Genomic DNA, 14,841 nt, shown 5'->3' on the forward strand with positions numbered 1-14,841 from the left:
AAGGTTGCCTCATGATTAAATGCCCCCTCGTCAGATTTTATCATGAAAATCTCTAACGTTAAGTTCTCAAAATGAGACTTGCTACTGAGGTAAATTTGTTGTGAACCCTTTCCACGTCACTGGCCCCTGATACACAGCACACCAAATGAGCCTACGTGGCATGTTTTCCACTTTGCGGTAACAGTTGGGGGGGGGGGGGGAATTGATCAAAAAAGGAATACGGAAAAATTGATTTAAACAAGAGGTATCAAGAGAAAACTTAGCACATTCGGTATTTATTAGTTTTGAATGTGATAAAATATAGGGCCTTTGGGATACCAATACGGAGCGGTGCTGTGAAAAGCGATGCACGAGTGTGCCTGGGCAGGCGTGCTGATTTGCCATTAATTATACCACAGCATTTCATGTGGTAAGAAATCTTACGGTGCCGGTTTACTTTGAGACAAGACGGTACAATTCGCCGTGTGCAATACTCACTCGATACCTCTAATACAGCTTTAGCCTGCCTCCCTTGTTTACATTCTGTTAGTTTGGTTCAAATTGTGGCGAGCGTGAAAGATGACTTCATGTTCCCAAGAGGGTTAGTTTACTTGTTCTGACACTGCGCAGCCTGGGCCGACTGCTTCTTATTAAATAGGCCCGTTTCATATTTCGCTCTGGTCTCAACGTGAAAGGCTCACAAAAGTCTCGAAATGTTAAAAAAAATTAACGATTGTGGACGCTCTAGAGCAGGAAAGACAGAAACAAGACAACCCCAGGAGCGGCTCCACAGGTAGGAGTAGTGGTGGATAAAGTGGTGTGTTCTTAAGAGATCCGGCCCAACATTCACAAGCTACGCCCTAGCTGCAACAAACTCAAACACAACAGGCCTATTGATGGGAAACGGAAGAGATAATTCTTCATCATCTAAACATAAAAAAAGATTTATAATGTGAATAATAAATGTTAACAAGAAGAAAAAGAAGCTGTAGTGGACTACGAACAGATTTCTTCTGAAAACACCACCTAACTGAGGGAGCGTGAGCATTTCGTTACCAGTTCTTACTGTGACTAACTGTGAAACTGACCTGGTATGACAACAACCCATGGGCCGATGTGTTTATAAATAATGAGTTTTCTACATTGCCCTCCTCGAAAGGGAGGAAAATGACTTTAAAAGAGGCCTTCCCTCGTGGTGGAATCACCTAGAAGAGAAGGAAAATGTTTGGGTAAGGTGATTTCAGATCAAGTTATTGCAGTAAATAGAAGCCAACACTCACAAATTTAACAAAAAAGACAACACTGCCAGACAATATCAGTTACAGATGTGTTGTAAATTTAAGTGTTTAAAGGCACATATGCACACCCATACCCTTCTGTGGAAGGAAGGCATGTGAAAATGCCTGCTTGATGTAAACATTGACAGCAGTGTCACAGGGAGTTCCTGGCTGGGGTTGTGTATATATATGGTTTCAGCTCTTGGCAGCCCCAGTGGCCTACAGAGATGAGGGACAGAAAGAGATGCATGATAAACAAGAGGATTCTCAACTTTTGACCATGGATCACAGCCGCTTTCCAAGTTGTGACCTGGAGTGGACATGGAAGTAATTCCGGGACCCAGTAATATAAATTCCTTTACACTGGTCCTGACAACAACTTAGATTTCTGGACACAGTGAACACAGAGTTGCACATGATCTCCGGATTAAGCGAGTCCTGATACAATAACAAATCAGTCAATAGTGGTTCGTTTTTACACGGCAGCTTTCCTCTGCAGAGAGACCCAGGGAGTACTTTCACTGCTTTGAAAACTGGAAGCGCGTTCTGATTTTTGTATTTTTCCACGTTCATTATGGTGAGATATGAACTTTCGTCTTGTATGTGCTCTAAATTCCCATTACATAACATAAAATAGGCTGCTACTTAATAGTGATAAATCAATAGACTGGCAACACAAATCTCTTAATACTGTGTGTGCTGCCTCTATGTGTGCTCTTTAATAGCGGGCCCTGAGGACCGTTGTCCAAGCACAACAAAAGACTGCTATTTTGGTTGTTTGGGGAGCCAGGGGGGGGGGGCAGTGTTTTTAACATTTTAGAATAGGGTCAAACTAAAGTGATGGGAAAGTGAGCTCATTGCCATATTAAGCACTCATGGCGTGTCCTGTTCAGGTTTCCATGGGAACAGCCTCCACGTCCTCTAAGTTTTATGAAACCTTCTTCTGCGGCGTTCATCACAACGAGTTTGCTTTGTTATGAGGATGCCGGTGTAGCCTTTCGGCGATACTCTTGATAACCGGGGGGGGGGGGCAAATAAAGATTTTGAATGTACATTTTATCCTGCATGTTACAGATCCATGCATCTCCCCCTAGTGAGACGGCTATGTCGGGTCAATTTTTGCCTCGACTTTTTTTTTCTTCTTCTTTTTTTTTTGCCTATTGTGGGTGTGTAATGCGTTCAGAATGTACAGTAAAAGATATAAATAACACTGGTGTGCGAGCCTTGTGTTTATGAGACACGTTATACGAAACAAAGGAAGTGAGACGGGCACTTACTGCGTTCCAAACTCCAGAATTGGGGGCTGGAAATGGAGGGGCCTTCCACTCTCCCGGGCATACTGAGAAGAGCTGTTGCAGAGGGGAAATTTGAAAGAAAACATTTACTGATTACTTAAATGAATAATCTTCTCCAAAGTTATGTTGACAGTTCTCTGTGATGAGCAAGTGGTTAAAAATTGGCAGTTACAAAAAAAAAAAAAAAAAGAATACCCAAGACACTTGTGTGAGGTCGTGCATAAAACAAAAAAGCGGGAAGGTGTTCGAGATAATGACAAAAAGGCAATTACGCCGAAGCCTCTGCACGCCGACTTCACGTCGCACCTCCCTGCAGGGGTTGTTGAGGTGAGGACTCTTTGGTAACAAAGACGACTTCTCGGGGAAACAGATGTTGCTCGTGTCGGGCTGCACATGTTTAACTTCCTTAAAGCTCCCACTGCCTCGTGTGCTTTTAAAGCCCAGACGCCAAACGGATACACAATAATCCGAATCGTGTTTACTGGCCATGTGGGTCTGCACGGAATTTGACTCCGGTTTCGCGGCTCTCGGTGTACTTAACATAGAATAACAACGCCGCAACACAACCATCTTCAGATATATACACTACCGTTCAAAAGTTTGGGATCACCCAAACAATTTTGTGTTTTCCATGAAAAGTCACACTTATTCACCACCATATGTTGTGAAATGAATAGAAAATAGAGTCAAGACATTGACAAGGTTAGAAATAATGATTTGTATTTGAAATAAGATTTTTTTTACATCAAACTTTGCTTTCGTCAAAGAATCCTCCATTTGCAGCAATTACAGCATTGCAGACCTTTGGCATTCTAGCTGTTAATTTGTTGAGGTAATCTGGAGAAATTGCACCCCACGCTTCCAGAAGCAGCTCCCACAAGTTGGATTGGTTGGATGGGCACTTCTTTGAGCAGATTGAGTTTCTGGAGCATCACATTTGTGGGGTCAATTAAACGCTCAAAATGGCCAGAAAAAGAGAACTTTCATCTGAAACTCGACAGTCTATTCTTGTTCTTAGAAATGAAGGCTATTCCATGCGAGAAATTGCTAAGAAATTGAAGATTTCCTACACCGGTGTGTACTACTCCCTTCAGAGGACAGCACAAACAGGCTCTAACCAGAGTAGAAAAAGAAGTGGGAGGCCGCGTTGCACAACTGAGCAAGAAGATAAGTACATTAGAGTCTCTAGTTTGAGAAACAGATGCCTCACAGGTCCCCAACTGGCATCTTCATTAAATAGTACCTGTTAGAGCCTGTTTGTGCTGTCCTCTGAAGGGAGTAGTACACACCGGTGTAGGAAATCTTCAATTTCTTAGCAATTTCTCGCATGGAATAGCCTTCATTTCTAAGAAAAAGAATAGACTGTCGAGTTTCAGATGAAAGTTCTCTTTTTCTGGCCATTTTGAGCGTTTAATTGACCCCACAAATGTGATGCTCCAGAAACTCAATCTGCTCAAAGAAGTGCCCATCCAACCAAACCAACTTGTGGGAGCTGCTTCTGGAAGCGTGGGGTGCAATTTCTCCAGATTACCTCAACAAATTAACAGCTAGAATGCCAAAGGTCTGCAATGCTGTAATTGCTGCAAATGGAGGATTCTTTGACGAAAGCAAAGTTTGATGTAAAAAAAATCTTATTTCAAATACAAATCATTATTTCTAACCTTGTCAATGTCTTGACTCTATTTTCTATTCATTTCACAACATATGGTGGTGAATAAGTGTGACTTTTCATGGAAAACACAAAATTGTTTGGGTGATCCCAAACTTTTGAACGGTAGTGTATACACAAGGGTTGACTATATACGAGTGATATAAGGGGTGGTAAAGTGCAAAGGCGCAGAGAATATATACACAAGACTGACTTGTAGCTGACAAGGTGAGGCTCACAGCAACAGTGTAGGGACTTCACAGAAACAACACAAACAGGGTGAACATCAGTACCGCTTTTCCATGCTTGAACCACTTAAAAGACGGGGGAGGGCTACGGCGAAACGCACAACCGCCTTTGTTTGTTGCTGCACTGGTGTGATATAATTCCCGTGAAGCAAGCTAGCGGTGTAAAAATACCCTATCCAACCAAGATTAACCAGTCCGTGTTAACAGGTGGGCTAGTTGATAGGCTACTTGTGCGATGACAGTTGCTTTAGCCAGCATGACACAGTATCAGTTGGCCAACACTTCCTCGGTCTACAGCTGACATTCTTGTGATTTTGGAGTTTGCAAAACACGTCGCTGCCTCAAGGTGAAACGTGCTCCTATGTGAGCACTTCCCTAAAACACGAGGAGCAAACATCTTCAGTTACTGACAAGCTTTGGGGCGGCATCCAACTTCTGACGGCTGAGACTATATCATCTCTGGAATACCTGTGAGAAAACCCACATCTTACATACCACATTAGCTAAGTATCAGCGCTACGGACTAACCCCCCCCCCCCCCACATCAATCCAGAACCAGAATCTATAGTGGTGATTTGCATAAAGACATTCTATTCAATTGGTTAGGAAATAAGTGATTTTGTTTTTATTTAAGTAATTGCTTTGATAAAAAAGAAAAATCTTGGCAGTAGTATTTTTTTTTATCCGCCCCCCCCCTTTTTCCTCCCCACAATTGTACTTGGCCAATTACCGCACTCTTCCGAGTCATCCCACTCGCTGCTCCACCCCCTCTGCCGATCCGGGGAGGGCTGCAGACTACCACACGCCTCCTCTTATACACGTGGAGTCGCCAGCCACTTCTTTTCACCCGACAGTGAGGAGTTTCGCCAAGGGGGACGTAGCATGTGGGAGGATCACGCTATTCCCCCCAGTCCCCCCCCCCCAACAGGCACCCCTGACCAATCAGAGGAGGCGGTACTGCAGCGACCAGGGCACATACCCCCCCCCAGACATGGCCAACTGTGTTTGTAGGGACGCCCGACCAAGCTGGAGGTAAAACGGGGATTCGAAGCGGCGATCCCCCGTGTTGGTAGGCAACGGAATAGACCACTACGCTACCCAGATGCCCCGGCACTATTAGTATTAAATATGTATTATAAGCTGCTTAGAATTAGTGTTAGGAAGTTAAACAGGTTATAATTCCCTCTCTAATGTATATTTTATATTGCTGTGAAGTCAACAAATTTCTCCTTCAAACAGCCATGTTAATTCAGGTTTCTTGAAAAAACAAAATTTTACAAGAAACTTTTGAATACATCACGATAAGGAACAGAGTACAGAGCTTCTCTTAACGTCTGAGAGTCAAATTAACTCTGTGTGTGTGTGTGTGGGGGGGGGGGGGACAACCAGCTGCTGAGCAGCGGCGGACTGCAGCTCTGCTATGCTCACATTTTAGAGAATGTAATTAATATTTTCCTCATTAATGATGTATTATTTCACCGCCCGCGACCTCAGCCACTACTAATCAGAGCGCCCGGCTAAAGTTAGCTAACTAGTAGGAGGCGGTCGGCAAGACGGTTTCAATCCAACAGCTAATAAAAAACTACATCCATTTAAAACTGTCCTTAGACGCGGGGTTTTGTGAGCCCGCTCGGGTTCGAGGAGGGTGACGCAGAGCTTTCTTGGTGCTCGGTCTGTACTGTGTTTAACCAGCACAACGTATCTGCGAGGTCCCACCAGCCAGACTTTTGTGACTTGAGGGGATCGATGGACCAGTACTGCAGGTGCAGTTCACATCTTGCACCTCCATCACATTGCAGCGAGCAGCAGGAGAATAAGAAAGCAACAAGTCACATGGTCCGAAGAGGAAACTGTGGTTTTTCAGCACTGGTGAGAAAACAAGACTGTGCTGCGTCTCATATATGGTTATGTGAAACAAATGAGTGAAGAAAGGCAGCTACCATAAATGGGAAAAGAAAGGGGCTGGTTCTTGGCAGAGAACAAATTCAAATTTGAGACCGTCGCACTACAATCTGAGAAGTTTAGGACGAATGTCTGGAGCAAAGCGTCTTCATCACAAAACACACAACTTGTTTTTACAATAAAAGGAAGAAAAGAAACGGCACAGACATTGACGTGTCGTACGGTCTCAAACCTGAGACCGGTGGGTTACATTAGGGCCACGGCACTACGCTTCTGCAGCTCTGAGGAAGGACACCTCCCAGCAGGGAGGTGGCAGCTGCAGCCTGTGTGCCACCGTGTGTGTGTGTGTGTGTGTGTGTTTGTTTCAGAGTTAGACCGAGGCCTGTTGACAAAGGACTGAGGCAGCTGTTGTCCAACAGAGGCGGGCAAGTGGAAGGATTACTCAGAGATGGGAACTTGGTTATTGCAATATAAAAGACGCGAGCTAAATAACTGCCACCGACATAGCTGGCTTTCAGGAAGTCACTTTGGTGTCTACTTTTTCAAACTCGGCTCGACCGAAACCCTCATTCGTTAAACTGAACAGGCCTCAACCTGTGCTTCCAGAGTTTCTGTATATGTGTGTGTGTGTGTCGGTGTGGAGTTGGGTTGGGCCAACTTGCTCTCGGCCTGTGGAAACTGTCACTGGCTTGTCCAGGCTTTCACCAGCTGAGGATCCCTGGCCGAATAACTCGGGGTGACGCTGCCAAAACATCATATCACAGTGTTCCCCCTGTAATAGTTGGTATAGTGTGCTTTTCAAAGCAAATTACACTCTGTGAAAAGTGCAAAACCGTGGAACAATAAACTAATTCAACGGAGGTTTCTTTCCTGCGTTAACACGGCTTACTACAGACGCTGTCCTCCAGAAAGTATGAGGCTACCCTCAGCAACGGCGTTCGATATCCTTACCCAAAAAGTTAAAACACGGGTAACATTACCTAGCCAAAAATCACATGCATACACCAACACTGATGAGCAAGAACAGCACAAAGAAGAGACTGAGCGGCGGTATGGAAAAGAGAGGAAAGCGCTGGCAGCAGTCTCCGGACCGCATTACACTTAGCACCGACGACAGCAGCATTACTGCTCTGACTCAGGAACTGCACTTCATAGTCCTGTATGATCCGTAAGCCGACCTAGAGAGCCGCCTGCTTTGTTTTCACTTCTGATACACGTTCCTGGGCAATAAACTCATTTAGGCAGAGGCCTAAACTGTTGCAGGCCCTCGCAAGCTTGCTGAAGACCACATACTCGAGCAACTTTTCGTGGCTATTATAAAGGATTAAACAGCCCACGAAATCAGCCCAAAAATGATTACTCACACCAGCAGTCCTTAATACCAGCTACTGACAGCCAACAGACGTAACTCCTTAGAGCCTCCTAGGTTCTTCATCGATGGGCTCTCTAACATTCAAGTTAGGTATAATCCGGGGACAACGCAGGGAATAAGGGTTTCTGTTCAAGAATGACAACAGCGGCGTGTTTTTCCACATCAAAACCATGTAAGTGTAAAACCTATACTGCGGATTACAGTTTCAGTCATAAAAGTGAAACCCTGGGAATTGTGAGCAAGACTACATCTCAAAGCGTTGCCCAACGTATTCATTCTCTGCTGGGACATGTCCCGGCGATGGAGGTAAAAACTCACCCGAGTCAAAAAGAAATCAGCATTACTCATTCATATTAGAGCCACACAATTGCTGGAATTAAAATCTTAACTGCGATTTCACCACATGCGGGTTTCCAAACTGCAAAGGCCGCAATTACATGCACGCACGCCGATATTTCATGAACTGTCACTGAAATAATATTTGGGATAGATGCACTGGTGGAACTGTGCCCTGTGTGTGGGGCTGAGAGTTTCACCAACCAATCAGAATCCTCCTTTTAAAGTGGCAGTAACCCCCCCCCTTTTTTTTTTTTTAGCTCAAAATGAAAACGTTGGTGTGGCTCTAGGACAGTAGAGCTGATCGCTCAGATGATAAATCCCAAAAAAGAAAAAAAACGAGACACGTCCACACGCCTGTAAGTTATAGTCTGGTATGACAGTGAATAAATGGCAATACATTCATCCCCTGACTAAAAACATACCATCCCATACATAACATACCTTTACAGCTTTTCACGGCCTCAGAATATTCCCGAGACGTTTGATTCATTTCATCATTTTCCCGGTGTTTTCAGTCGTTGAAAAACTAGACTATAAATTTCAAAGTTTTCCCGGACATGTGGGGAACACTGATGTTTATGCAATTGTGTTGTCTTCATTTCCTGTTTTCTCTCCCATGACCATGTAGAGAGCAACAGAACACACAAAAAATCTGTGTTCACATCCAAGCCTGAGTAAAGCAGGTGCTGGATAAACACGATGAAAATAAGAAATTATGAAGTTATTCACACCCTGGAATTTGAAGCTCCTTTAATTATTAGAAAGGACAGAATGGACTTCATCACACAAAAAGATGTTTTTGCCTGACAACTCAGCTGTGTATACACCAATTTTATGTTGGGAGCAATGACATATATGATAAATTTGCTACAGATTGCTTAAAATGAATGGAAATTGATATATACAATCGGCTGCTGACAAACACGAAATAGTCCTGAACACACAATGATTCACACACACACACACACACACACCAAATGGCCTGCTGAGACTTCTTAGACAAGAACACCATTTTACCCTTGCGTACTGAAGCCGTGGTGGTAGAAGTGTCTCTAGTGTCTGGTGGATTCTAAGACCGGGCAAAAAACTGGCAGAGGAGTGGGCATAGAAACAGCAGGGGGTGTGAAAATTAGCACCTCCCCACTCCTTGCCTTCCAGCTTGGCATTAGTCATCACTGATGAGGGGCTGAGAAAAGCTTAGAGGACACCGCAAAGACGGGCTTGCGAGAGGGGGAAAACAAAAGGAAGAGAACGTATAAGAAAAAAAGAAAAAAAAACAGCTCTGCTAGGCTGGGTATGATTTCAACACATAGCCTAACGATCAAACTCCCAAGAAAATAATGGATTTTTATTTCCTATATATAGGAGAGAAACTGACTCTCGCACAGTCTACTTGGAGGAGAGAGTATGTGCCAAAACAGTGAAGGTTGTGTACATTCAAAACATCACCAAATTCAGATAGGGCTGTACTGCCTTTTGGTAGTCAAGGATGAGTGGCAAATGGGTACAAATATTACACAACCAAAGAATGGTGTACTGATGCTGGCGATGTGTTTACCGACAGGCATTGAGCCCTCTCGGTTGTCAATTTACTCCTACAAGGGGAGAGTAGGAGTAAAGGGAAATACGGTGGGCTGTTTGTGTTAAAATATTCCACCTTACAAAAAATATTTCTCAACACTTCATAAATGTACATTACAATGGATCCGGGACTCGGAATCAAAGCAGGGAAGGTAGGCGGCTTGGTGCTACAAGTTACCTGGGTAACAGCTGGGTAACAGCTGGGTAACAGCTTAAATGACCTCATGTATGATGTGTAAATTGTGTTTACAGAACTATGTTCAAGGCTGCGTCTCAAGACTGCACGCAAGAGGACATGGAGTTGAAATGTTATGGTGCTGTGACCCTGTAGATCAGGGGTGCCCAACTCCAGGCCTCGAGGGCCACAGTGTCTGCAGGTATTTGTTGCAACCATGCACTACACCACCTGATTTAACTCATTCCTTTCCCTCCTTGGTCCAAGAGCTGAGCTAATTCGTTAAATCAGGTGGTGTAGTGCATGGTTGGAACCAGTACCCGCAGACACTGCGGCCTTCGAGGCCTGGAGTTGGGCAACCCTGCTGTAGATGTTGTCGATGGGGCCTTCTGAAGTTTCTGTCTCTCAACATATCACATCAGCCACACCTGTCAATTCTGTCAATACATTCAGTTTGTATTAGCATTTGTACACATCATCGTGTGAGCCCCTCATCCAGCGGCGTTGCTCTGGGTGACTAATAGTAACGCAGGTTTTGAGTATTCACGAGGGTTTCACATACATCACATACTACATTGTTTCCTCGATTATATAATAGGGGTTTCCGTCCATCTCCTTCTACTCAGTGGGATTTGTATTTGCTTGTTAATATATGGCCTGAACACTGTGAGTCAAAGCGAAAGAGCCATGTGTGGTTATACCTGTACGCAAGGGGTCAAAAGTGAAAGGCAAACAGAGCCATGTACCGTGGGAGGCTAGACTGACTGCGGTGGTGCACATTTGACACACAAGTCAGTTCTGTGAAAAGGGCTCCAGATATATAAAATTCTGTCACCGTTCAAAGAGTGTGGGACTACAACATAGGGAGACAGTTAAAAAGACCGAACTCCATTTTTATTCAAGAATTTCTCAACTCATCAACAGCAGATTAGTATGGTTTGGTCTATTTTCGCATGCAAAACAGCTCTAAAGGACAAGGATTAGAATATCACTTGACCTATTTACTCTGCCAGCGATGATAGTAAATTTATGGGTCTCAGTGCGCTAAGGCCATATACAGTATTATAAAGCTATCAACAAGGAGATATACCAAAACACAAGCAGAGTATTAATTTTTTATAGGCAAGAGAAACTTCCCCGAGGAAAAAATAGCCTCTCATCAAGTATGCCACTGAGCTCAGGTCCAAGGGTTCTGTCTACTGCCACAGTACAGAAATAACAAGTTATGTGTGGCGTCATTTGAGCCCCTGGATCTAACTCAAGTAAAGTCAATGTTAGCAGTGACCTCAACCACCCTCTGAGGGAGAGGTTAGGGCCAGAGGAAAGTTTAAGTCAACCGGCATTCACAATCTCATACAATAAACATGCAGAAAGCAAAGGCCAGTGAGAGATGAAGAAGCCGAAGCCACGTGACACAAGCAATGAAGCTACGGCTGAACTCTGGTATACCGGGGAGGGCAAGGAAAGAGCCTTGATGCAAGAGCAGGTAAAAAGGTACAGAAGTTGAAATAAATGGCCTACGCAGCGCACGAAACCCAGAAAGGGGAATTAAGTTTTTACAGGAGACAAGATGACACACCACACGAGAGATCACAGACCTCTCAGGCCTCTTATCTGTACCCTGCTCTGCTCTTTAGGCGGAGCGCATTTGACGGCGACCCAAACGAGTGCTCGATAACCCAAGAAAGGAGGGTCCTTCATAAGTCCAAGTGGTAACTTGCCACAATAGCAGCACACTAGCCAAAATTCGCAACTGCAGTCGCTCACATGATGATGTTAAACAAACAAAACCAAGTGTGCACGGCGGATCAAGACAAACAACCGGGATGGTAATTTTCTTTTTTTAATAATTTGTGTTCTTAACACTCTACATTAAAAAAGGATGACATTTTTAAGCCACCAGACTCACAGCAGTAGTGGCCACCACACATCTAGTGTCTTCTAAATGGAACAGGATGTTGTGTAACATCATTACTTATAATGACACTAACATTTCCAACCAGTGCGCTTACCAGCACACCAGCGATTAGCATAAAATAGCGAGGGGTCACACGCTATGTTAAATGTTGTTGTTGCACCTCGAAAAGCCCGACTGCAACATTTATAACAATTAGAAGTTAATATTTTACCATAACAAAGCCATCACGTGGAGCTGTAAATCCCGGTGCTCTGGAGTATTCATTCATTTCAACTACATCAAAGCTAATTTACAGTGTATGGAGACTTAACACAACTATTGTTGCCGCGATGTGGTAATTTTGTGCTTATTGTCGCAGGCCGATGACAATGACCAGCTCATCACTTTCCTACCCGCTTGTTTTTCCATTTTCTCTTTACATTTCAAAGTCACAAATACAAGCCTCTCCGCAATTCTGACATTTTGCTCCGAAGTGTTCCTCAAGTAAAGTTGCTCTCGCACACATTGTAAATTTACATACTGCGATAATTCCGTATCACCGCGGCAGGAAAATCACGGACAACGTTTTGCGTCACGTTGAGGCAGAGGCCAGTCAATGAGAATTCTGGCCCGTGTGTTTTGGGCAACACGGAGTTAAGCTCAGGGTAGGTGTAGCAACACGCTGCTACTCGAGCTTAAGTACACAATAGGCTGGGCCGGGCGCTCTCTGACAGGGCCTCGCAAAGAAGCTGACACGAACCAGTAAAGGCGGTACGACTACATGTTTTGAGCTGTGAAAAACAAACAAACAAACAAACAAACAAGAGCACGAGCCCACAAGCCAAAAGAGGTGTGCTTCTGTGTACTCACTGGGCTGTTACGAAACACAACTTTGGTGTATTGACGATCGATTTGTTATGAGCTTGTATTTAGTATTTTCTGTGGTTAAAAACACGCCGTATAAAACAAACCTCCCTTCCATTTTCTTTCAAGATCTAAAATTAGCCTGGAATGTAGTGCTGTGTGTCTTTAACACACGCCCCCCCCGACTCGCTCCCTCACACACACCCCCCTCGCTCACCAACATAAACAACATGGCCAGCGTACAAGGAAGACTTTTAAAAACATTCTATAACGCCTTCAGTCCGTCTAGGCAGAAAAGACACCACGATATATTACGATACGAATACACAAGACACGCCGCCACTACGTGAAATTGTGGCGTGCATGGTTTTTAAGTTTTTCATAACAGAAACGCGTCATTTTTAATCAACGATATCAAAATTAAGAGCCGTGAGGTGAAGCTACCCTTTTTGACATTGCGCCGATTCAACACTTGAGCTGTTCTCAGTGTATTAAATCTCTTCTCAGTACTCAGGAGGTAGTGATCAGGAAAAACAGCAACTCGACCGTACATACACCTCTCGGTTGTTTTTCAGTGCCAATGTTGTGGCCAGGCAGTTAGCAGGGCCCATTAGTAGCCGGAAGTTTTTGTCTTTAATCCCCCCCCCCAAAGAGGACCTGTGGCCATTTCCATGTATGATGTCTGTGTCGGAGTGACGCTGGAATTAACGGAAAGTGTAATAAAAAGAGTAATATAGCAGTTGTGCGCACCAGATTCACACAATTGCTTAACGTTGGGCCTTTCTGTCATGAATAAGAAACGACGTAGAAATATGTGCAAAGAGACAGACGCAAGGCTTCAGTTTCAAGTAGCTCCTAAATGAGATGAGTTTTAATAGGGCGCTTACCTTTCCTCTAATGGAAGACCATCTTTTCTTTGCTCTTCGTCCACCTAAGAATGCAAGGAAATCGCACAATTAAAGAAGCAGGACCATAACAACAAAACACTCATTTACTTGACTGACAATCAATTGCTGTATATATTAAAGTGGTTATTTAGTTGTCAATTGACTAAAACTAATCACACAGCATCAAATCATGTTAGTAGGCCAACACCAATCCAATTATTTTGCCGATTTTATACCACGAATTACATTTTGATGTGAATATCGCCACCCTGATTTCAGGCTTAAATAACGAATCACTACTGGGCGTTTAAAAGATAAGTTCAGTTCAAGATTTTAAACAGTGTTAATGCTTTGCTAGATGCAACCTTATCCTCAAATCTTTCTTCTGGAGATTATAACATTTAGGAAAATTTCTACACTTGCAGAACAAAATGCTCAACATTCCACTGAAAATGAATAAGTTTTGAAGAACCCAACGATTTATATAAAGACACTTTATATGACATTGTATTCTTACAATGAAATTTGTATTGTGCATTTAACCATCCTATTTTATAGGAGCAGCGGGCAGCTGCAGCACCCAGGGACCAACTCCAGTTCTTCTTTCCAATGCCTTGCTCAGGGGCACAGGCAGGAGTATTAACCCTAACATACATGTCTTTTTGACAGTGGGAGGAAACCCACGCAGACATGGGGAGAACATGCAAACTCCACACAGAAAGGACCTGGGACGGCCTGGGGTTCGAACCCGGCACCTTCTTGCTGTGAGGCAACAGTGCTAACCACCGGGCCACCGTGCCACATGAAGTTTTCTTTGTTGAAAGATATTTTTGATGTTGTCCTGAACAAAGTATTGCTGTGGTATTCCTTGAAGAAACTACATAAATTAATACATTTTAGTGAATGGAAATATCCACATGTAATAATTCATTGTTTATCAAGCATATCATTTGTTAATATTGTAGAGCCCTGTTCCCGTTCAGCTGCAATATGTACCTCCTTGTCTTAGGACAGCAATGTGTTTTACAAGCCCTGCTGTTCTGCTCTAAAACAGGGCAAGTTCATGCCAGAGCACCTGTCACTCATCTTGATGAGTAGTACCATTCAAACAGCCTGAGGTAACCAGTATCTCCTAAAGCACACCACAGCCATCGTTCCAGAAATGTGAAAAACTTGCCTGGTTTTATTCTATGAGAATTGGAGAAATATGTTTAAGAACTGTTTATGTACTTGCACTACTGTGCCGCATTCTGTATAATCATAGTTTCAACACCGCAGGATATTCTAGCAGGGCAAAATCCTAAATACCTGAAACATTCATAAAAAGACATTCAGGAAATGTGAAATGTGAGTATGCACGCAAAGGGTTGGTGACAT

The 14,841-nt window shown here is 43.7% G+C and overlaps 1 protein-coding gene across 3 annotated transcripts in view; it reads right to left on the minus strand.

The window, feature by feature from the left end:
* The window catches only part of tmem131l (transmembrane 131 like), a 45,434-nt gene that overhangs the window by 27,775 nt on the left and 2,818 nt on the right, over positions 1–14,841 (minus strand). For 2 of the 3 annotated variants that reach the window (XM_056280107.1, XM_056280106.1), the window contains exons 3-6: positions 13,465–13,508; positions 2,534–2,605; positions 1,352–1,475; positions 1,068–1,184 (exon numbers count right to left, since the gene is read on the minus strand). In XM_056280107.1, the coding sequence (XP_056136082.1) occupies positions 1,068–1,184; positions 1,352–1,475; positions 2,534–2,605; positions 13,465–13,508 (357 nt within the window). Of the gene's footprint in view, positions 1–1,067; positions 1,185–1,351; positions 1,476–2,533; positions 2,606–8,501; positions 8,618–13,464; positions 13,509–14,841 lie in introns of those variants that run through there. The other variant, XM_056280108.1, reaches the window with a different exon arrangement.

This window comes from Lampris incognitus, chromosome 5, assembly GCF_029633865.1.
Source record: "Lampris incognitus isolate fLamInc1 chromosome 5, fLamInc1.hap2, whole genome shotgun sequence".
In the NCBI taxonomy this organism is placed as follows: Eukaryota; Metazoa; Chordata; class Actinopteri; order Lampriformes; family Lampridae; genus Lampris; species Lampris incognitus.